Source organism: Manduca sexta, chromosome 15 (assembly GCF_014839805.1).
Source record: "Manduca sexta isolate Smith_Timp_Sample1 chromosome 15, JHU_Msex_v1.0, whole genome shotgun sequence".
Taxonomy (NCBI): Eukaryota; Metazoa; Arthropoda; class Insecta; order Lepidoptera; family Sphingidae; genus Manduca; species Manduca sexta.
The window spans coordinates 1804610-1829317 of NC_051129.1; the positions used below are offsets into that span (position 1 = coordinate 1804610).

Here is a 24708-nt window from a genome sequence, read left to right on the forward strand (position 1 = left end):
ACTGGGCTGAAGGCTAGGGTTGCTAACTACGCTGTTTCATATAGTTTTCAATTTTTAGACTTATTATACTGCTTACCATCCAATGTATTTTTTTTATCTCGCAAAATAATTACCACCTCATGATAGACGAAGACCAGTCCAAAAAATGTAAGAAATATAATTTAAATCCTCAACGACATGCAAAGCTATTGAAAATAAACATTCGTGATTAAAAATGAGATGAGAGGCTTGAAAAGCACGAGGAAGCTTAATAGTTTAAAATAATAAATTATTTACGCCAGCAGCATTAATATTCTATGCTAAACAATTCAAAAACATTTTTTTAATTGTTTTGTGTTTTGCCCAATTTTTTCTCTGAAGTTAATACACTATGCTTGGGCAAACCTGGCAACCCTAGCTTGTAGATCGCAGATAAGCATAACAAACACCTTATGCGTAATTGTTGACATTTTGTTTGAGTGATTCGCTGTACTATATCTTGGCATTTGAAACATTATGTCCCTAGTTGTAAAAGTAGACGTATGCAGGGGCCTTATTCTCTATCCCGCACGTTATTTTGACAGTGCGTAACAAGCACTTAACACAACGCATCATGTTTAGGACTATAGAAATTTAGCTTACAGAATACCATTCCACGCACATTTCTCGAAGATAACATGACACGGCCGCGTTACGCGTTTACACTATCATACAGAATAAGGGCCCTGGTGAAAAGGAGTCAGTTATATTCTTTTCCTGCCTGGATAGCAACCATAGTATAAAATATGGTGGAATACTCGCTATAATTGGTCGTTTGGACAAATCGCGTACCGACGTCAAGTACCAGAGTACCAGTAAAGTATGTAGAATTCAGGCGATCGTTGAGACGCATAGACAGTTAGTCAGGTTGAAATTTAATTTGGACTGAACTGCATATAACATTACATCGAAGGAGTCAAGTTAAAAAGATTTTCAAAAATGTTAGCATATCTAAGAACTTGGTAGGTGAATTCGGGTCCAATAAAATGTCGAATGACGAGAGATGATCACCACTCTGCAGTCGACACAATTATGCCGGCCTGTTGGAACCGGATATACAGAGGCTGATCCCGGAACGCGACACACTTATATGAGCCACTATGGCGGGTTTTAACACTTTATATACAGTGGTCACTATCAGGGCGGATATAAAATATATCCTACCAGCTCTTTCCTCACTTTGTCTTATGATTATAACAATAAGGCCTTTAAATATATTTTTTCCTATCCCAACATCGTTTCAACGAACCATTGGCAAATCCATATCTAAACTAGCATGACTGATAACAATAGTTAAACCTTTCCTCATTGTTACAATACAATGCACTTCCAGATGCAATGTAGTATATTTATAAAAAGAGTAAAGATATTACAAGAAGGTCCATTTAGTAGCGACTGTTTGGATATCAGCTGAAAATGCGCTTAAGTTCACGCTGTAGCATTAAGCTGAACTGAGGGCCTACCATCATCTTTTATCGAGCGACTCAGTATTGATTCAGTTCAATATAGGTTCCTAAACTGAATCGGGTTATTTCGTACCATCATGTCATTAACTCACTATCGCATTTGAGTCGGAACTCGGTGGATGAGTGAATGAAATTTGTCTCTGGTCGTCTGTTCGCTACATAACAAATTAAAAAGGGATAGCCCTATACGCACTGTATAAGTGTGTTTCGCTTGTTCAATACATCGAGTTCTGCGTTCCGAAACCTTAGTTAGTAATTTCCCTATAAGTTACTGTTTATTTTGTTAAAAGCAAATAAATTAAAAATGACTAATATATACAAACTGTTAATAAATTAATTGAAAGGCGGGTATTAACTCGCTAAAAACTTAATTTAATACCTTGATTTAGGTGAAAATATTTTATCGTTTGTATTATTATAAAACTAAATTTAGATTTCTGTTTCGAGTTAAAAACGCACCTCTCGCTTTTGACAAAAGTGTCGAGTTGCGCGGTTATTGTTTATATTTTAAATTCTTGTAGTGTTAAACTGTGTTGTGATTAAAGTTTTTTACATTTGTGTTGTGTAATAAATAATGGCGTAAGTATGCGTGCAAGTTCCAATGCATTTTTAACTAATTATTAAACTGTGGAACAATAAACAATTCTAAAGATTACTTTAAGGAATAAAGTGATTTAAGTGCACTTTGTTTTATAATTTACAGTGAGTTGTCCCGTCGAAAAGTTAATTATACTCAATATGAGAAATTATGGGAAATTTTATTCCAAAATAAATCATTGGCAACGGGATACAACAAAACTTCCCAAGCTAGAGAATTTTCGAGTGTTTTTGCCCGAGCGCAAGTCACAAGTGGCCACTTATACATTCTAGGAGCATAAATGCTGCAACACTATTACATTTTAAAACAGATATTGCTCATTTTTTGTATTTAATAACAAACAAGAACAATCCAGGCACAAAAATATTAACTTGTTTTGAATCGCTTATTTTGACAGATAGCCGACTCAGTTTAGGTTCAATTGTACATAATGGTACGACAAAGAACGAATGATAGTAAATTCCGATTCAATATTGAACTTCATTAGGCGGTGACGTATATCGGTCGTGTTTGACGACATCATGGTGCGAAATAGCGAACCAGTTCAGTTTAGGTCCTGAACTGAGTCGGAATAAGAGATGATGGTAGGCCCACTGGATCCATTTTGATTTTGGTTTCTTTTTAATTTTTGCTTTTTCTTGTATTAATGTTGTTTTAATTTCGTTCTTATTTTATTATTTGTGTGTGTGTTTTTTATATTGTTACGAAAACCAAATAAAATATTTCTCTCTTTCTTTCTATTTATGCAACGGAGTGCCACGCAATACGTAGTAATTCAAAGTTCTGCGAGCGGTCGTATTGCTTACCATCAGACGTGGGGAGAACTCGTCTAGTCAATTAATTACAATAAAAAAATCTATTTCTACAGCTAAGTCGCAGTGTGCAAGAGCTGTCTGGTTTGAAGGATGTTGAAGATCAAAAGACTTAACATCAAGCCAAGACTTAGGTCTAATAGGGTTACTAAAGAATTTAAACTATTATATTATGTTTGAATTGATGCGGACCATTTTGTCATAGAAAATAATGTTTAACATATAGAACTTTTATGTTGTAGAGAGTTTTTTTAGTTGGTTGTTATTGAATGGCGTTTTAGGCCGGTCTCTGTGGCATACCTTGGGAGAGGCCTATGTCCAGCAGTGGACTGTAACGGGCTGATGATGATGATAAAATATTGATGTTTTCTTTTTACATCGATCTTCTTTAATATAATAACCGCTACAAGGTTGGCTGAGGTTTGGAAATTAAAAATTTACGACGTGTTTATGGGCACTCGTGACATTTAACAAGCAAATGATTCACATTGAATTGTATTTAAAAAAATATCAGTACCACTTCAGGGGAAACACCGGTTAGAACTTTGATGATGTGAAATATTTAATATGCACCATATACAGGTGGAATAAGATTGAATTTAATATAAACATTTCAACCAGCAGCGGCACCAGAAATAGATTTTATTGGTATTTTAAAAATACTCTCAATCGATTTAGGAGCTCGAACACGAGAATAGAATACGTTTTCACTGGTGCACCGTGCGATGCAATAGTAGTGTAAAGCACGTTCAATACTTTTAGGGACAGATCTATGTGCTTATAATGTGAAATAAAAACGACACGACTCCAAATTTAAATTCAAATTCATATTCAAATAATTTATTTGCTGAATACGGTACATGTACATTTATAGATGTTATAAATTGAAAGTCTCGCCATATTCTACCCTAACTGGGTGTACAAATTTTTTTTTTTTAGCCTAATATAATTATTTAATATAAGGACAGAAGTATTACGTAACATGACTCCGTGTCGTTTTATTGGGATTGGTTGAAAGACTAACATCTTGATCTCTGGAACAATCGTAAACATCAAAATTCAACGATATCAACAAGTCGCGTTTTGTGGGACATATAGTCCATTGAAAAGTTACATTTGGGGTTGCGTTTTTTAGAGGACGCAATTTTATTTTTTTGAAGTGTAGGGGGGGTCAGTCTAAAGCTAAAACCAAGTTTGTGGGGTCGCCACCCTTGTCCCACGGCCGCCATCTTGAAAATAGGGGTTGAAATGGTTTTTACGATGTATCTCTTAAACTATTTATCTGACAAAATAAATGTATAAACATTTTTGTTGCAAATTAAATTCTCTACAACTTTGGTCTAGTAACTTTTGTCGTAGAACTATAAATAAAAAGTTATAAGCGAAAATGTTAAGAAATTCAATGTTAAGCAATGTCCATTGCAACGTCATCAGAACGTGTGTTTATAAGGTTCATAATACTTTTTGTACTCTCATTAATACCCAAATACCCAAGGGACCATTAGGGAACAAAAGAACATCTGCCTGCTATTATTATTATTTCTAACCTCTCTTATTGTAAGAGTAGCTGATAATATTGTGTTGAAGTTGTCGTAGAGTAGGTTATTTATTAGCATTTTGACTTTTAAAAGTCTTTTAAAAGTCAAAATGCTAATAAAAAGTAGTTTTCACTAAAGTTAAAATCGTGTCTAAAATCATTCGAAATCGTCTTCATAATTAAAAACAGAATAAAATACATCCGCACGTACAGAAATATGTAGCACAACTAAAAGATATAAGTTGAACAACTTCAACACAATATTATCAGCTATTCTTACAATAAGAGAGGTTAGAAATAATAATAATAATAATAGCAGGCAGATGTTCTTTTGTTCCCTAATGATCCCTTGGGTATTTGGGTATTAATGAGAGTACAAAAAAAAGTATTATGAACCTTATAAACACACGTTCTGATGACGTTGCAATGGACATTGCTTAACATTGAATTTCTTAACATTTTTGCTTATAACTTTTTTATTTATAGTTCTACGACAAAAGTTACTAGACCAAAGTTGTAGAGAATTTAATTTGCAACAAAAAATGTTCATACATTTTATTTGTCAGATAAATAGTTTAAGAGATACATCGTAAAAACTATTTCAACCCCTATTTTCAAGATGGCGGCCGTGGGACAAGGGTGGCGACCCCACAAACTTGGTTTTAGCTTTAGACTGACCCCCCCTACACTTCAAAAAAATAAAATTGCGTCCTCTAAAAAACGCAAGGTAAGGCCTAAAAAATGTAACATTTCAATGGACTAAGGGAGCTTGGAAGATTCTTCAACGGTTCTTAAACGAATTATAAGATGTGTTCGCACCATGGAATTAATATGTACAGCCAGCCAGCATTCATTTAACTAGCTTACCTAACATTTATTAGTCACCAACTCCAAAATTGGTAACCAGTATACCTACCTGTTAAGTGAATTTATTTTTTAGTGGTTTTTCAAGGTGGTTTAATTCTTTGTGAATTTTTTTTATGTTTTGTTTGTATCAAAAATAATTTTTTTTTTATATTTAAATAACGTTCAATGGGTTGACTAGACTTTAGATCAGCGTTTTCCCGTAACATCGGCTGGGTGATATCTTTTTCCGTGATAAAAGTATCACTATATTTTCCCGGAATATAAAGCCTATGTCCTTCTCAAGGATTCAAAATATCTCCATACTAAATTTCATCAAAATTAATTCAGTGGTTTAGCCGTCGAAGCGCAATAGAACATATAGACGTTCCTTATTTCTGAGACGTTAGCTTTTCCATCTTCAAACTTCGCAACAAAGCAGAATTTCTTGTTAAATACGATACTGCCATGTAAAGAAAAAGGATTTTGAAAATGCTCATACGATTTGATGCATTAAAATTTGAAGCGTTAGTATGACGATATATTAGATACAATAAGATACGAAAGCTGCAAAGTCTTTGAAACGTCGGGAGAAAACAAAAATATTAAAACCGCGATAAAATCAGAAAAATAGTTTAATTTTAATTCCTTGCCAATCAGCATAATTTTATATCGGCTTAGTCTACACCGGATCCAGACAGGCTGAGCTTAAGTCTTTGAAAGAATAAAATACACGTCGCTCTGGCGTCAAGTAATTCAATTATAATGTCACTAGGGGTGTATTTTTGCTAAATATATTTGCTACCCCCTTGTATTTATTTATAACATCTCTATAGTTTCATCGACGTGGAAAACGCAGCTACATTCATATAAACAGGAGAAATTATGAATTGACCTGAATTTTAATTTGATCGAACGGTCGCAATAGGTTATAGGCGCGATAAACGCGAGAAAACTTTCTCGTAAAACAGAAGCGAGAATTCATAATAATTCTCGTGTCGTAGGCCGTATTATACAAATCTAGCTCTGATATTTAGCAGAATTTGTCACGGAAGAGAAAATTCATGGACACCCTTAAAGCTAAAGAATTTGTGCACACCTTGCCCATATTTTTGAATGAGTAATGCAATAATCAGAAAAAATTGTTTAATCATCAGCATTTCCACGTAAAGATAATACAGTAAAATCAACGCCATTATCCACCCTACAGTTATCAATACCCAAAGCTAGATATCAAGCCTATTTATAAAAAAATCGGGGATCTGATAAGGCACTGACACATCACACCGGATGACCACACCAGGAAATTCTAAATACGAATGAAAAACGTATCAAATCACTGAAAATGCTTTTTCTTTTTTTACCATTCAGTCAACGGTCCGCTCAATTATGCCAGCCTGTATTGTTTGTTTATAGGCGCCACTTCTGAAAATAGAAGCGTTGTCTTTGGTAATCACAGACAACAATTGACATGGTTGTGAAATTATCAAACCATGAATTGCATTAGTCCAATTCATACAACTAAAATGCGTGGTAGGATGTGTTTTTATAACCAGCTGTTTGCCTAACCTCTACCTTCCTGTAGGCGTCTAGACAATTTGACAAGACAATATTGCTCGTACTGAAAATGGAAACCAAAACCTTATCTCCTGCCCAAATACGCTGCAAACGCACCAAGGGAGCCACGAATCCCTTATCACCCTCCATTAACAAAACTTAGAAAAATCTCACTAGTTGCATCTAACTTCCAAATCAGTAATAATCATAATATCAGCCCTGTATTGTATACTTGCCCATTACTGAGCACGGGCCTCCTCTATTACTGAGAGGAATTAGGCCTTAGTCCACCACGCTGGCCTAGTGCGGATTGGTAGACTTCATACACCTTCGAAATTACTATAGAGAACTTCTCAGATGTGCAGGTTTCCTCACGATGTTTTCCTTCACCGTTAAAGCGAACGATAAATTCACAAAGAATACACACATGATTTTTTTAGAAAAGTCGTCCATTCGTCTTGGCAGTAAGTTCCTCACCCAACTAGGCTATCGACTCACAAATCAGTAATACATGCTTACTATTAGATATCAATCATATCTATCAAAATCTACTTCCTCGTAGATAAACGGCTGCCTACAGATGTAGTTTTGTAATACAACCGATACTGGAGTTGGGCAGATAAGATAAAGGCTTTGATGCGAAGGTCATAGACACTGCTCCCATAGATAGGAGTTTCAAATATCACGAAGTTATCTTGAATAATGATGTAACCTTTGTTTAATGATGAATTACTATTTTTACATATAACTGACTACATGAAGGTAGTAGCTATACCTTGTATTTTGATAATAATGTAAGTAAGCACTATAAACAGGAGTAACAAAATCCAGGACTTCGTATTACAGTTACTGCGAACCGTACTATTCTCACATCAGGCATTGATCAGGAGCTAAATTAGAAATGTTGTTAATTATTGGCTTTTTTATGAGCACGATAAAGTCTCTACTGCACCTGATGGTAATTAGAGTGGGGTCAATATAGGGTGTCAATTGACGAGAGATGATTACCCATCACCAGTCGAAACAATTATGCTCGTTTGAATCAGAATATACATAGTCTGATCCCGGAACGCGACACACTTACATGAGTCGCTATGGCGGGTTTTATACCTTGTGTGCGGCGGTCGCTACCCGAGTGGATGCAAATATCCTACCATCTCCCCCCGAGGCAATTGTGTGCTCGGTCTCGACACCGAATACATGCCCATGCATGGGGGACATTTGTCGGTAAGGACACACAGCTATGTATGTATATATACCTCATAGTTGTCAATTCACATTGAGGCCTAAAAGGACTCGCGAACAGTTCCTAAAAGAGAAATTATTGGCTACAAATCGTCAAAACAGGAGTAGAGAAGTGAATACTTCGCAGCTAGGCAGCAGATATATATTTACTTTCCTTCGTGATAATTAATTAACAGAGATTGTGATATATACTTTTAAACAATTTCCAATAGAGGAGATTACTCACTCCGTTATAATTAAATAACTTTTAATTGGTAGGGAGGTAGGTAGCGATCAATTAGTTTGACGTTTGGGTTTTTATTGATGGTTTTTCCTTGGCGTACATAAATATCAATATGTCACCTATGTTATGTGGTATTTGCAGACCGATATTATTAAAATAACTGCGGAAAATCGGCCGTTCCATGTAACCGCCGTATTTTTTTTATTGCTTTGAATGACGAGACGTGCTTGCCGCTCGCCTGATGGTAAGCGATACGACCGCCCATAAACAGTAGAAACACCATCCAACACCTTGAATTACAAAATATTGTTTGGTATTCCACTGCGCTCGCCATCCTAAGACATGAGATGTTAAGTCTTATTATGTCCAGTAGTTACACTGGCTACAATTTTCTTCCAACCGAAACACAACAGTGACTACACACTGCTGCTTAGCGGTAGAAACAGTCATTACCGTGGTACCTATCCAGGGGGACTCTCACATATGAGAGGCCTACATCAGATAGCGACAAACGATCCCAATCGCTTTTTTTATCCATCGCAAAAATGGACCAATCGGACCAAGTTATTTTCAGACATGCTTAAAATGGCTTATTTCGATTGGTTCATTTTCGAAGATTAGAATTTGGATAGTTCATTGAAAACGAACGTAAAATCGGAATTCTAAGTTAGATTCTAACAGTTAAGTCGTACTGAAAGCAGTTTTCCACCGGTATAAGGGGTTAATTTATTTTTTATTGCCGAGTTACGTAGTAACTGTGAGCTCGCCCTTGGCAGTTCTTGAATAACCCACGAAGGAAATAATAAAACAACCATCGTGCGACCTTCACCGGACGCGTATGGTAATATTAATACCATAAACCTTATTATTTTCTTCCTACGATTCGAGTATGATGCCTACTAATATTTTTCGCGAAAAAATATGCGGTAGAATGCTGTTGGTAGGATATAGGTATCCACCCGGATACCGACCACCGTACACAATGTGTAAAACGCGCCACAGTGAACCACGTAGCGTCGCATTCCGGGATCAATCTGTGTGTATCCGCATCAAACAGGCCGGCATAATTGTGTCGGATGTCGAGGGGTAATCATCTCTCGCCAGTCGTTATTCAATTGGAGAATACTCCACTTACTATCGGGGCCAATAAAGTAACTTTACCTGGCCCGAACAAAAAAAACCGCCATAACATCAGAAAAATTGTTTTATTTCGATGACTAGCTGTATTCATCGGAATTGGTAATTATTATCGGCAATGCGTGTGCAAATCACTTTGTGGTAATTTAGTAATGTATGTCAGTTTGAGTGTTCTATTTACACCTCTGCCCATGCCTTGGGGATAGAGGCGTGAATTAGTATTGTGGGTTTAATATTATCAAAAATATTATATTGTCATTGCTTTTAATCAGAGGTTCCCAAACTTTTTTTCTCAAAGACCCCTTTCAAAATTTTGCTGGTTCCAGTGGACCTTTTTTGTTTTGCAGAGAAAGTGCAATACTACTGCCGCCCAACCGACGTCAGGGGGCGTCTGGACAGTTATATTGGAGTCATCATACTTCTTACGACCCCTATCGATATTATCTATCTACATTGATAGGTGATGTCAAGTCAACATTAAAGTACTTTATTATCAAACCAGACACATTTTCGTGGACACCAGTTGGCGAATTATGGACCCCCGTAAAATCTCTCGTGGACCCTGGGTTTCACCTGGACCACTTTGGGAATCAATGCTTTAAATAAAAGTAGTAAACTCCAACTGGAAAAAGCAACAACAACTTAGATTATGTTTCTATGTATTGAGAAATTGTAGACATTTTCCTTATATTTCGAGAACTTAAATCCAATGCTATTTGACTGATTGATTTTTTAAGTTATATCAGTAATTGATTGTACCTATTGATTTATCACTGTTTTGCTAATGTTTTTCTCATTTATTTGCAAGGTTGGGCGGTTTCAAGGTTGCTTATCTCTTATTATCATGCTATGACGTGAAGGAATGAGCTTACATACATTTTTGTTCAAAACTTGCTGACAAAAAAATTATAAAAACTCTTAATCATTTACTTTTTTAATACAGTTTTGAAATTACTTATGTGCACAAAAAATAATTTACAAAACTCATTTATTAATTTACAAGTCTTTATGGGTTTTAAGATAAGATGAGAGGAAATAGTCAATATGAATTAAAAGCTTTCATGATTGAATGTAAGATGTATGAAGCTTTCATACATTGGTAATACAAATATTGCTAAGTGCATTTAAATTTCCCTACACAATAATAAATTAAATTAAAATATGAAAAGATTAATTGGTACCCACCTTTCAAATCTTGGGTATACTAGGCTATGTTCATTTTACAAATAATAAAATAGCGTTGATTGAAAAACAGGTAGACATCAATTTCTTCATGCCTGAATATGTGATTTATTAAGGCTTTCTATCAAACTTAAAACTTTAATTATGATGAGTCAAAAATTGAGAATAAACCTTACTTATGGCTGTGGATTTTACCTCAGTTAAAACTCAATATATTTTCTGTACACAATTTATGTGAACCTCAATATACTCTATGTACACTCAATTACACTCAAACTCCAATCATATTATTAGTACTTCTTATATTCATTAGAATAAATTGCATCCAAATTTGTAGTGATTCAGAATGATAAGATAAAAGATACCAGAATTATTATTTCTTATATTAGTTAGCAAATAGTTACTGATTATTTCAACAAAAAGGATTTATTATGACAAATATATTTTATGGTGATTAAATTTGATATATAATTTACTGTCATAGTAGTAAGTTTACTAGCTTTGTTCAATTTTTTTTAATTATAATATATTGAATATTATTGTTTGATTTTCTAGTTAATTTAAAATAATTATTTTAAACTCTTAGTAAAAAGGTCAAGCATTGTGTGTAGTACATTCCTCAGGACTATATGGTTTAGTTCTCATAATAAATACCTTCAATTATATATGGATTTTGTTATTTAAAGTGGTGAGAATGTTACACCTAACTGTTAAATTTTACTTTCATTTCTTCTCATAGGAATAAGGAATTCAAATCATTTAGCACTACAATAGTTTTAGTGCTCTAAGAGCTCATACAAATGTAACTTACAGCAAATATAGTGTTCTGCAGACCAAAAGGTATTGGTGTGAGTCGTGCAAAGAACACAATCTTGAAGGCCTGTGGTCCTGAGATGACTTTTAGCAGCGCCCGCGCCGTCTCGTTCCGCAGCAGCCGGTCCAGCGGGAGGTAACTCCGCAGCGCTTTCAGTGTAAAGTGCGCCACAGCCACACCGAAGTTCGCACTCACTAAGACAGTACCCAAACCCTTCACTATACCGAACAAATAACCACTAGTTATTATCAACACCAAGTATCCGATCGTCACTGGGAAGCTCACCACCAAAAACAATCCCATAAATAACAAAAATATGATCCACGGATCCTGCGCGTCCACCCAGAACAATATTGTCTTCAAATACTCCTTGAAGAAGTACAACACCAACACTAAACACGTGAGCAATAATACCGATATAACTATGTTAAATAAATAACTGTAAGTCGTCCTATTGTTAATTTTAGCCCATAAACTTTTCTTTCTTGTGGCTGCCCCGGGGTCGGGTTGGCATTCTTCAACGTCGACGATCTCCATGGTTTACGACCGTCAAAATTAAACACTGTCAATTTTTAGGGGTGGTGTATAGTTTTGAAATGAATAGTGACCGCCATGGCCTAATTTCAGTTTCTGTTTATTTCACCTTCGCGTATAAAACGGCTTCGAGATAACACGACACAACCAGCCGTACCGAATCCTAGCCATTGACAGATTGACAAGAGTGTTATTTGGGATCTGTCAAAGGAAATCGGGCTCGCTGTCTGATCAAAGTCTACGGCGTACTAATTGCACAGCCATTAATTGAAAAAATAATTATTACAGGAAAATAATTAATATATAACAAAATATTATTATATTAGTACTAATTTTGCTAAAATTATATAAATATATTTATTTACAAACATTCTTTTTAATTTTAATAATCTTTTTTCAATGAAACGACATTTAAAAGCGTGTACGTGCCAATCATATTTTTAGCATAACATAAAAAAGGTTAGTAAACAATTACTAAAGAGAAACAAAGAGAGTATTATACTATATGAAATAAAATTTCCACAACTGTATATCTGGAACTAAACTTCAAAATTTTTGATCGTGTTGCACCGTGGATGGTGTTCTTTTCTTGAACAGGAGAATAAAATAGAAATAAACCATTGGATTGTGTCGAAATCAACAATTCTGACTCGTAATAAGTCACTTTAACAATCTAATAGTTATATTTCGTTATTAGAATTTGCGAGAAACAACCTAACCATGCCACCGAAGAAAGCGAGTGGCGGTGGCGGTGGCGCTAGTAAAAAGACGGAACAGAAGAAAAAAGAAAAGGTTATTGAGGTAAGACACATTTGTATTCTTTTGTGTGAGAAAAACACTTTCTGTTCCTAGTTGAATGTCACACATAAAGCTTTATGTGAATAAAGTTGGTATCTAATAACTTGAAAAATCCTTGAGTAAAACCTTATGTTTCTGGAAATAATATGTATAAATAGCAATCCTTTACAATTCCACCGAATAATTTAACAATGTAATTGAAATTCAGATTTATGGCTATAACTATATAATATATGACTATGTATCTATGGATTATACTATTCAGTTAAAGTTTCTGTAATTTTATTACATGTACAATACAAACACCTAATACTCATAATACTACAAAGATAAGTGCTAGACAATAGACACTAGTTGAACATGGTGTCAAATACTGCATTTCTGCTTTATCCTTTTCTAATTATTTATTTATGAATGAAGTTTTACTTATTATATGAGCACAGCAAACTGGAGTCTATGGTCAGTGGAATGTAGTACAGATAGAGTATCAACTGATAGATGATTATCTTTTGCCAGTTAAACTATTAATCTGGTCTTGCAATTCACTACCATATTTAGGTAATAATTTAATATGTTGCAGTTAGAATTACATGAAATTGAGAACTTACAATTAAATTAGGTTTCAGCATATTGCATAACAAATGATATATTAATCAGGCCTTAGGTAACATATTTGGTCAATTGTGATACCTTGTGAAATAGTGATACTCCATTTTTTCTCCAACCAGTATATTCCTGGTCTAATCTCAGGCTATGAACCATGCCTTCATGCTTCGTCTTTACCTATTCTGAGATCTTGAGTGAAAGAAAAAAGAGCTAAACTGTTTTCAAATATCTTTCCATATTGAACTGTCTATAAAGAGACATTTCACTCATTAATATATCCACAGATCAGTAACAACGCATACATTTAACGTTTTATGTATGTCTTATCCATTTGCAGAGTATTGTGTCTATATGAGTTATTTAAATTTAAGATGCGACAGCTGTCAAAAAAAATAAAGGAATTCTTGTGATCCCTCCATAATTTCTTTTAGGCCCTTAAGCTGCAGGGTAATTACTTATAACTATATGTAATTGACCATTGAATACATTGTTACCATATTCATTATTTCTTACAGGACAAAACATTTGGTTTGAAAAACAAGAAAGGTGCAAAACAACAGAAATTCATCCAGCAAGTTGAGAAGCAGGTGAAGAGTGGCGGCATCCACCCTGCAAAGCCGGTTGAGGACAAGAAGAAGGAGAAGGAACAGAAAATTAAAGAACAGAAGGAGCTGGCTATGCTCTTTAAGCCAGTGCAGACACAGAAAGTAGAAAAAGGTAATTTTCTTTTAAAATCCATCAACTCTCATACTTTTTTATATAAATCAACCGAAAATAATTTAAATTCGATGCATTATCAAAAATACCCAGGTACTGTAAGCAATATTTTTTTGCCACGCTAAGTTTCATACATATTTCAATTCAGATCTCTTTTTTATGTTTTTTAACCTAGTTAAAATATTTAGAATAAGAAATTCACTAGTAAGTAATAACATCTATTTATAATTTTCAGGTACTGACCCAAAATCTGTTGTATGTGCATTCTTCAAGCAAGGCCAGTGTACGAAAGGAGATAAGTGTAAATTCTCCCATGACCTCACTATTGAAAGAAAGGTAAGTCATACATGTTTGTATAAAAGAAGAAACAGACTGGCTGACTGATTGATCAACGCAGAGCCAAAACTGCTGGGTTTAGAAGTGTGAAATTTTACACAAAGGTTTGTCTAATGACATAAGTAAGTACTATTAAGGGATTTGTGGATATTCATTCACTATAGGCTGGAATAGGAGATGAATATTGTACTTATTTTTATGCTGATTTTTCTTTTCAAGAGAAAAATGATTGGTTCGAATTTCTTCTATAATAACAAGGATTATGACTCTCCGTAAACAATAGCCACACTATGGATAACTGTTAACTAAAGTTCTACATAGTTTTAGCATACAGTGCCTCCTATCTCATTGCTTGTTTTATTTAAGAAGGTAATTTAAAAGTTCATTAGACAAAATTGCTTTGAAGGCAGAAAAACGGTCCCTGTACGTGGACATGCGAGATGATGAAGACAACATGGACAACTGGGACGAGGACAAGCTCAAGGAGGTGGTGGAGAAGAAGCACGGAGAAGGAAACAAGCAGCGCCCCACTACAGATATTGTAAGTCACATGAAATTGACTTCGTTATTTTAGTGAGGTGGCCGGTAGTTAATTCGTAAAAAAAATTATGTGGTATATTTTTATGCGCTAGGCTATTCAATTAGTTCTTTAGAGCATGAGTGAACTGTAATATGTAATTCGAATATTTTTTTTTCAGATATGCAAACATTTCCTGGAAGCCGTCGAAAAATCGAAATACGGTTGGTTCTGGGAGTGTCCATCCGGTACGAAATGTATATACAGGCATGCGTTACCGCCTGGCTTCGTGCTCAAACGTGATAAGAAGAAAATGGACGAGAAAAAGAACGAGATATCGCTGGTGGACCTGATTGAGAGAGAGAGAGCCGCTCTCGGACCAAACCAGACCAAGATCACACTTGAAACGTTCCTCGCGTGGAAGAAGAAGAAAATCAAGGAGAAATTCGTAAGATTTAAATTACTTTGATGACGGTGGGATTAATGGGAATGTATGTTAGCGGTATAGTAGGGTATTCGAGAATAGAGTACAACTAGCGCTATACTGTGAAATAATTAACCTCTGATTGTGGAAATTTTGTCATTATTAATACAGTCAAGCAATCAAGGTCATATTTTTTTGTCTAAGATTATAAATCAAATTTTTACTAGTGAATTTACGTTGACACAAATAAATTTTCCTTGAAAAACATCATTAGACCCAATATGTCTGGAATTTGTGCTAAACTGAAACATGTTGAGCAGTATCATGGGATGTATATGCCAGAAACATTCTTCCTTTTTTTTAAGTATATATGTCACAGTTTATTGTATGAATATGCGTATTCCCTTTTTTTTTATATAATTTTTTCCTTATCCAGGAAGCCCAAACGGCGGCTGAGGAGCAGAAGCGCAGCGATTTCCGCGCCGGTCGCGCCGTGGGTCTCTCCGGACGAGAGATGTTCTCGTTCGACCCGGCACTGGCGGCGGACGCGGACGACGACGGCGACGAGGCGGTCGACCTGCGAGACTACGGACACGAGGACGACGAGGCATACCGGGAGTTGGAGCTGGACCTTATTGGCATGGAGGCGTCGGAGGTAAGAGATCGAGTATCTGGATATAATGGGTCATGGTGTTAATCTCGCTGGAAGATGTCGCTTTTCGACTCGACCGAATTGAATGAGTGTTTGAGGTGAATGATAGACTATGGCATTAAGACAGCTTCGTTTAGAGTGGAAAGAAGTGCGTCGAATCGATTGCGCGGTGATTCAACATCACAGAGTGGTACTAATGAATCCACTTTCATAACATATATTGAATGAATTAACGCGGTTCGACTCGTTTCCTATATGCAAGCTCAGCCATTAGAAGACAACCTAGTTAGATGAAGTTTAATTTAATTTTGCAATCATTCCAAATTAAACCATTTACATACTATACTAATAATATCACCCCTGTAGTATATACCGTCCCACTGCTGGCCACAGTACTCTACTACTAAGAGGGATTAGACTATAATCCACCATGCAGGTCTAGATCGAATTGACAGACTTTACATACCCAAACAAATTGCTATAGAGAACTTCTCAGAAATGCAGGTTTCCTAACTATTATTTCCTTCACTGTTAAAGCAAGCGATAGTTCACATTGAAATACCCACATAAATTTAGAAAAGTCAGAGGTGCGTGCTCTTGGGTTGTGAACCTGCGGACATTCGCTTCGGCACTCCGTTCCACACACAACTAGGTTAATGTCGCTTTAACGTAACTATAATTATTATTACACAGGTGGACGATTCTGGCACAAAAGCAGCAACAGACCGACTGCAAAGGCTCGGTGAAGGTCTGGAGAATGGCGAGAAGGAGGAAGAGGAGTCCCAGTCCCAGGAGCCGGCGGCGGTGCCCATCAACGAGAACCTGTTCCTTGACGAGGATCTGGACGAGGAACTCCAGAACCTGGACCTTGAAGATTAGGATCGGTTACGTGCACGACCGGACGTTATATGTGAATTTAAGTCGTATTCGTGCGATTTTTGTACGAATGGCGTGCGTTTAATGTATCATGTTTTCTTATGTATTTGAGTTATCATGGATTTAGCCTGGACGGAACAGTGAAATATTTGTTTAACGGTCATTAAATGCGTTGAGTGTAAGCTCAAATCGTACGACAAGAATACGTATGACTTATATTTGTATATAAATTTCATCCGGTCTTAAAATACCGTTGAATGTAAGAACATTTTAGTGTTGCCAATTAGAATACGTGTGTGTATGGCGCTGAGTACGTATGTTTTTTTAAACATAATTGAAAGAACATACACGGGTTTAGGCGGCTAAAAGTCTGATAAGATAAAAAAAAAATAGAAAAATGAAAAGATTCATTGTTTTTTTTTTATAATTTTGCCTATGCATCCTATACTTTTTGTTAGTTTTTCCGACATCATAAATCACAGAAAGGAAACTCGAAATTTCATATTTTTTACTGTTGAAAAAATATACAATGTCTTTAATTGCGAATTTTCTGGATATTGAAGAATCTATTTTAGTTCGATTTAAAGGTATTCAAATAATTGCAATTATTACCAGCGCCTCTAACACGACTAGAGTGGGACAATTTATTTATAATTTGTTTACCCATACGCCACATACTTATTTTATTGTTGCATAATATAAGATAGTCATATCGTTAAAGATCGTCTGGGGAAATAAATTTTTATATTTTCAATACTTCACATTGAGAAATAAAACCCAAATCCACGTGAGATATATTTATAAATGTAAATAAAATAATTAATTATATAAATGCGTGTTCATTGTGGCAAAAGGGTTAGTTGTCGAATGTCAGCCATCTTGCGGGATTCTCGATGGTGATCTTGTCTATGGTTTCCTGGTCGAATCCTTTAACTTTCATTTTGGGCAGCACGGTTCGCAGAATGTGGGAATAGCCGTGTCCGCCGTAAGCAGCCTGGAGAAACATGAAGTAAAAGTTAATGACTATTTTTCAAAATATAGGTACGTAACGAAATGGTTTTTATGAAATGTTGTTACGTAATTTTCTTTCTTACCTGTATTTTTTTATACATTCGTTCAATCAAACAATATTATGTAGAATGATTATACTCGGACAAATAAAAAAATCAAAAGAAAAATATTGTCGACTATCCGCCATTTTCAATAAACGATTCTAGTCGCTTTTTCGATCCGTCTCAAAAATGGACCAATCAGAACAAAGATTGTTTGACATGCTTTCAAATGAGTTCTTTTGATTGGTTCATTCTCGAAATCGGATTGAGATTGGGATTGTTGAGAAAGAGCTGTAAAAGCATGTCAATAAACTTTTTCTGATTGCCTCATTTACGCTATCGCTCTGTATTTTTCATTGATTTCGGACGTAAACTGCCAAGCAATCTACCAAGATATCAACACTAAAAATACTAACCAATCGATGCTTCGTGTGTATATCGTGAGACATCAGCACCCTATCCGCCTTGCCCTCATCGACAAGCAGTTTGACCTTGCTAATGCGCTGGGCGTCAGATGGCATATCGAACGTTTCGTTCAGCTGGTAGTAGGAGACCTCCACGCCGAACAGATCGAACTGGCAGTATGTGCCTAGCTCCGAGAACTCTAGCAGCTTCGAGTCGTCGGCTAGAGTACCTGGGAATTGAAGGTTAGTTTGATTAAAGTGCTCTATCTGTGAATTTGTTCAAATGTCTGGTAAATAGTTTCCATGATAAGCAAAACCATGATATTTATTCTCTATAGAATTATAAATCAATAATTCTATAGAGAATAAATAGTTTATTCTTTCGATAAATACTCACGGTCAAGATGCGACATGACGCACTTGTCAGCGCTGCCTCCGGCCTCCAGGTACAGGCGCACGATCTCAAAGGGTGCCTCTACCTCGCGGTGTGGGTGGAAACTTACTCCACAGCCGATCTGCTTCTGCAGCTCGCCGGCAGCCACTATCGCTCTACGTTCGAAGTCTGAAGTTATACAAGGAGATGGAGAATAAGTATGATTACAGACATGAAGAATAAAGAATAAACATATATTCATAAGGGTTGGTCGTCGAAGTTTGAAGATACATTAGGTGGTAGGTGGTATTTTAGATCCGCCCGTACACAAGGTGTTAAAACCCGCCATAGTGACCAACGTAAGTGTGTCTCGTTTTGGGCTCAGTCTATGTATATCTGGTTCAAACAGGCCGGCATAATTGTGTCAACTGTCGAGGGGTAATCAACTCTGTCAGTCGACATTCTATTAGACCCTCAACTTACTGGAGGTGCTGTGGGGTCGCTTTGCCATGCACATAAAAAAACATGAGTATTTAGAAAAGGGATTAAGGACGATAAGAATTATAGAAGATTTAAGGATTCCTCGCAAATCTTTGAGGCAAGATAGACTTATTTATAAAACACTGCAATATGACTAATTGCAGGATAAACATAAGTTTACATCGAAACTCCGGATATTACGATTTTAAATTTTCTCCTGCTTTATCTATGAGTATTAAATATTTTTTATATTTCTATTTCGTTGCTTAGATACATAAGAAGGCTGTTCTTTCCCATATCATAAAACAATCATATTTTGATAGTCTTTATTTGGCTATCAACACCTCGAATATTTCCATGTAAGTTTACGTCAACATGAGTTCTCACTGCTTCCTTCTCTATAGCCGTTTATCCCCATATTACAAAACAAAATTGTTATAATTAGCTCACCTCTGATTGGCCAAACGCTCGCAACTTCTCCCATAAACCCAGCCTTAACCGTCTTATCGTCAACGCATCCCTCAGTCAACTCTTGAAGCATGTGATTGTACATCTGTTCTGTGGTGATGTTCTTGTTGAATTCCTCTTGGCAGCGTTCGATGTAGAACCCAGTTCCTGCGACTATTTGGACCCCGCTTTCCTGCGACATTTTCTTGTAGTACGTCACGTCACGTTTCAAACCTTCTGTGGAGTTCTCCACGATAGTGCCTGAGGAAGTGGAGGATAAATTCTTAAAACGGATCAATGTTTAGAACAAATATTTGATCACATTTTCGTATTTAGATGGTTGTATGATGTAAAGACAGCGGCGGTAGCCTTGTTGCTTGTGGAACGGGCTGCCGAGACAAATGTCCGCAGGTTCAAATCCCAAAGGCATACACCTCTGACTTTTCTAAAAAAAATTATGTGTGTATTCTTTGTGAATTATCGCTTGCTTTAACGGTGGAGGAAAACATCGTGAGAAACCTGTATACCTGAGAAATTCTCTATAGGAATTTTCGAAGGTTTGTGAAGTCTACCAATCCGCACTAGGTCAGCGAGGTGGACTAAGGCCTAATCCCTCAGTAGTAGAGAAGGCCTGTGCCCAACAGTGGGACAGTATATAATATAATATTGTAAGATGTAATGCATATTTTTATATTTATTAATCTGATCATTGTCATTTTAGGAGTAGCCAAATAAAGGCAACTCAATAGACATGTAATAAACATTTCATGCCATTTTTGTCCTCATAGTATTTACGTTTCATATATTTTTTAACCTGATACGGCCGAAAGGCCAAGAACCTGGTGCAGTAAGTGCAATTTAAAAATAATATTTATCAACGAAAAGTGCGCCATTCACCGCGGTTTATCTTATCTGGCATCATTTAACCGTGAAGCATCTTTGAAACATGTCACTGTACTTGAGTAGGTAAGTAGGAGTGTACTAGAGGCGAAGGGTACATATTCTTTCCGGCTTTCCTTTCATCAAAATTTTTTCTGTTTTAAACCGTGAACAGTGGTTGTTGGTTACATGTTCATTAATGCAGTACATGTGTAATTTTACCCATTACTTATTCAATGTGTAACTGTTTTATGTTCCTTTTGAATAAAATAAAATAAAAAATCGTATGAAATCTAATTATTATTTTAACGCTTTGCGTACCACATTAGTGTCTTTAAGTTGTATCGGGGTCCTTTTCCGGAGATATTCACTCTTTGCCACAGATATTTACCTGCTTATATGTACTGAAAATATGTAACAACCAAAGTAACAAGACGATTATAAAACTTAAATTCTTACCACCGCCCCATTCCTTATAATCGTGAAGATCTTCAAGTATAGCAACCTTCGCCTCCTCATCATTTAGGAATAGATTGTGCATGGAGCTGTAAGGGTATTGTCTTACAGTGCCGATGTTGCCAATGTTGAAGGGTTTCTCGTCGATACGTTTCAATGGTAGTACATGCTTGCTGTACATTTCAGAGAAGTCCATAGCGAGATGTTCATGGGTCAGCGTGCGACCCAGGCTCTTGGGGTCCACATCTCCCAAAACTGGAAAAATGAAGCAAATTCTGTCATATTGTCTGTCAATAAGGATTAATAAGGTGGTTTGGGCATTTGGAGAGGATGGATGATAAGAGACTGACAAAGAGGGTTTATAAGGCGAATGTGGATGGAAGAGCCGGTAGGGGTCGACCGCACCGAACCTTCGAATGTCAGATATCTGACATTCTCAGTAAAGGCCAGGTCAAAAGTACCCGGAACCGGAGGGAATGCATGAAAGGATTAATGAAGGTTGAGGAAGCGCGAGAAGTATGCCAGGACCGTGCAAAGTGGCAATCTATAGTCTCTGCCTACCCCTATGGGATAAAGGCGTGATACTATGTATGTATGTATGTATGTAATAAGGATTAATTTTGTTTTTACTTTGGTTAGAGACATATTTTTGATTTGGTTATTTCTGGTTCCTGGCCTGATGTTAATATCAGGTAGATCCAATTCATATAGCCATGTTATAAAACTAAAAAAAAATCTATAATATAAAAACTTATATAAATTTTGTCCGAAATTGAAACCAGGATTTCCAAATCAACGGTAAATATTTATTCAAGTACGTTATGCACGTCTTTATTCATAAAGATCTAAATAGGCATACATACCATTATAGCAAAAGTTACCTTTTTTACAGTAGCAGTAGTCGTATAGAAAAGGTTTGATCAAGGAGATAAATCATATTTACTGTAGTGGTTGGTTAAAAGTTTAAGGTAAGTATTTATAGAATAAGATAAAACAAAGTAATGAAAATTGCAGTTGTATGGTTAAAATACCTTCCTTGTTTTAGCTATAATTTATTTGAGAGATAACTTTGATCAGACTATTGAAAAATAAGTTATGAAGATACATATTCAAAAAGTAGTATATTAAGTATTATTGATCATGATGCGGGTGTGGAATTGATAAACCATTATTTTTAGTAAGCCCCTAACACCAATTAAGATTTTAGGCACTTTAACTTACGACTGATAATTATCTCCGATAATTTCTAGATAGAACTGGTATTTATCTAGTTGTTCGACAGTTTTATTTAATTTTCATAAGTATTCTAATACCGATTAGATTTTCAACTGTTCTTGAATTTTGGCACGAATCCATAATAATATACATATAAAAAGCCGAAGAATTTGTTTGAGCGCGCTAACTTCAGGAACTAAGTTAACTATAATTTGATTTTTTCTTCATTAATAAAACATTACTCCAGAGTGCGATAAACAACTTTTTTCCCGGAAAAATATAATGCGGGTCATTTATCAAAAGCCGTAATTAATATAGAGATTAGTAACGTAAGCAAAATTAATATAGAAAATCTAGAAAAAAATAAAGTGGACTTAAATTAAATTCTGAGTACGTACATCTTAGACTATTTTATCTGTTTTGCAAAATATTACGAATAGATAGATGTCACTTAAGCCTAGATCGAGCTACGCTAATATTTGTGTCTTCATGTGAGGTGCTCACTGAGACTGCCTCGGTGGCGTAGTTGTATTGCACGTCCGGTACAATAGCGCTCAGGTCCTGGGTTCGAATCCCGGGTCGGGCAAAGTGGTATTTGGGTTTTTCTGTTCAGTATCAGCCCGGAGTCTGGAATTTGTGCCCGATATGGCGATAGGCTCGCCCCCTATCACATCATGGGACGGAACATACTTGGCGAAAAGTGGGTGCCCTAGTTGCGCCTCTGCATACCCCTCCGGGGATAAAATGCGTGATGTTATGTATGTATGTATGTATGTATTCATGTGAGGTACGAGTAATTTAGTACCTAAATGTCCTGAACACAAGTTTAGTCGAGTAGATTAGTACAGACACGGTTAGCTACAAATTAATCGCAATTCGTCTAAAATACTATCGCAGTCCGAACTAGGCTTTACAATGGGCTCAAACAACTATTTGAAATTTCTAGCGAGGTTACAGTGAGATAGGCTTTGGTAGATATTCAAATATGCAGGGTCGGCTTAAGATAATCAGGCGGGCCGGAGAGAAAAAGTTTACGTTCTTTCCATTGTCATTTTTTAACGCCACAACAGTATTTCATTGATTAGGTTTAAGTCGGCAGTAGCGCCCTATCTTAACACCGGTACTATAGGTTAATAACGAAATTCCCGGAAAATTTAGTTATTCTGTACTTAAATATATCAATTTGTGCTATGATAATATAGCGATGGGGTAACACTTTCACATTACATGGATAATTTATATATATAAGGTAAGTACCTAATAAACAAACAGGAAAAGGTATTATGAGAGTACAGAAACCGGATGCATCTAAGTAATTTGAATTATTGAAAAAATTTTACTCATTAATTTGATAGTATTATATCATAAATCATTGTAATATTATTAAAATATCCTAGTGTACCTATACTGATTCCACACTGATAACTGGGATTATCATTGTGCATATTTAATTTACATCATATTATGTTAAGCACATTTTGAGCGGGAAATGCAAAAATTAGATTTACCTAGTTATAAATTGACAGATTCAATTTCCCGGGGTAATTTCCCATCTCGGGAGGAAAACCTTAGATTTACAAATTTAAACAAGAATTTGTATAGTTGAACGAGAACAATACGTTATCATTTATCTGTTTTATGATTATTGTTTGAATAAACAAAGTGATTTGTGTTCATCGAAACATTTGCAAACGTAATTTTCCTGAAAATGAAAAATTGTGTCGCCAAATCTTGTTTGCATTTCCCGCAAAATTAAAATATTGTGAATCATATAACTCTGCGTTTGCGCGACAAACAACATACAATATTCATAAATAAAAAAAAACATTAACGATAGCAAATATAAGATAAAAGTGTAGGCGGCGACGTGAATCTACGCAAGCAATTATCTTGCTAAAATGATGTTGAAATTATTTTTATGCTCTACGATCTATAAGACACAAAGGTCTTTAAAACTATAAATTATTATAAAAAAATAAGAAACGTATAAAAAAATCATACCTGTTTGCACTTTCGGAGCCATCGTGTCCTCCGTAAGTCAACGTGTAATGAAATGATAGTACCTATCAAGCGAAATTATATCACAACTAAATAAACTTATGTAGTAGGGATGGACGAATATAGCTTTATCTCGTTACGTCTCTCTTAAGGACTGTCGATTTGCGTATATTTAATACTTTTTAAAAATGGTAAAGTTGAATGGCTATACGAATTAAGATTTAGTCGATGGGTTTTTTTATAGATACATATTAACAGTGTAGATAGAGGAGTGTGTAAATCCGCTACAAATATGCTAAATGTACTATATGTAATGGTGATACGTTACTGCCACCTTGTATCATTACCCAATACCTATATAAAGACACGTAATATTCAACAGATGGCAGTATTATAAGGTGGCCTACGTTCAAAAGTAAAAACATGAAACCTTGTAAAATAATTTTATAAAATGTAGGTATAAACAAACGCAAATATTGTAGAAGATAATTTTAAACCCACTAAGTACACAT

General features: G+C 35.6%; 3 protein-coding genes across 3 annotated transcripts in view; 1 reads left to right on the forward strand and 2 right to left on the reverse strand.

The window, feature by feature from the left end:
- LOC115453564 (transmembrane protein 64) overlaps nt 1–12128 on the reverse strand; it is a 44700-nt gene extending 32572 nt beyond the window's left edge. The window contains exon 1 of the mRNA XM_037438831.1: nt 11430–12128. Coding sequence (XP_037294728.1) covers nt 11430–11969 — 540 coding nt within the window. The 5' untranslated portion in view covers nt 11970–12128. The remainder of the gene's footprint in view (nt 1–11429) is intronic.
- Nucleotides 12129–12500: 372 nt separating this feature from the next.
- On the forward strand, nt 12501–17300 carry LOC115450358 (zinc finger CCCH domain-containing protein 15 homolog). The gene is made up of 7 exons (XM_030178354.2): nt 12501–12767; nt 13886–14087; nt 14323–14423; nt 14830–14964; nt 15122–15388; nt 15801–16019; nt 16710–17300. Exons 1-7 carry the CDS (start codon nt 12687–12689, stop codon nt 16893–16895), a joined length of 1191 nt encoding a protein of 396 aa, XP_030034214.1. The 5' UTR covers nt 12501–12686; the 3' UTR covers nt 16896–17300.
- Nucleotides 17301–17676: 376 nt separating this feature from the next.
- On the reverse strand, nt 17677–24510 carry LOC115450361 (phosphotriesterase-related protein). The gene is made up of 6 exons (XM_037438724.1): nt 24200–24510; nt 20987–21238; nt 19652–19909; nt 18746–18910; nt 18361–18578; nt 17677–17886 (listed from the first exon to the last, which is right to left on the reverse strand). The coding sequence occupies exons 1-6, from the start codon at nt 24219–24221 to the stop codon at nt 17749–17751; spliced, it is 1053 nt and encodes a 350-aa protein (XP_037294621.1). The 5' UTR covers nt 24222–24510; the 3' UTR covers nt 17677–17748.
- Nucleotides 24511–24708: the final 198 nt, after the last annotated feature.

Excerpts from the sequence above, each read along its gene's own strand:
- LOC115450358 (XM_030178354.2), top strand. The coding sequence starts at position 12,687 with ATGCCACCGAAGAAAGCGAGTGGCGGTGGCGGTGGCGCTAGTAAAAAG. Across the intron at positions 12,768-13,885 it reads AAAAAGAAAAGGTTATTGAG|GACAAAACATTTGGTTTGAA; the intron begins GTAAGACACATT and ends TATTTCTTACAG. Across the intron at positions 15,389-15,800 it reads AGAAAATCAAGGAGAAATTC|GAAGCCCAAACGGCGGCTGA; the intron begins GTAAGATTTAAA and ends TTCCTTATCCAG.
- LOC115450361 (XM_037438724.1), bottom strand. The coding sequence starts at position 24,221 with ATGGCTCCGAAAGTGCAAACAG. Across the intron at positions 19,910-20,986 it reads TTATAAGGAATGGGGCGGTG|GCACTATCGTGGAGAACTCC; the intron begins GTAAGAATTTAA and ends CCACTTCCTCAG. Across the intron at positions 17,887-18,360 it reads TACACACGAAGCATCGATTG|GCTGCTTACGGCGGACACGG; the intron begins GTTAGTATTTTT and ends ATGTTTCTCCAG.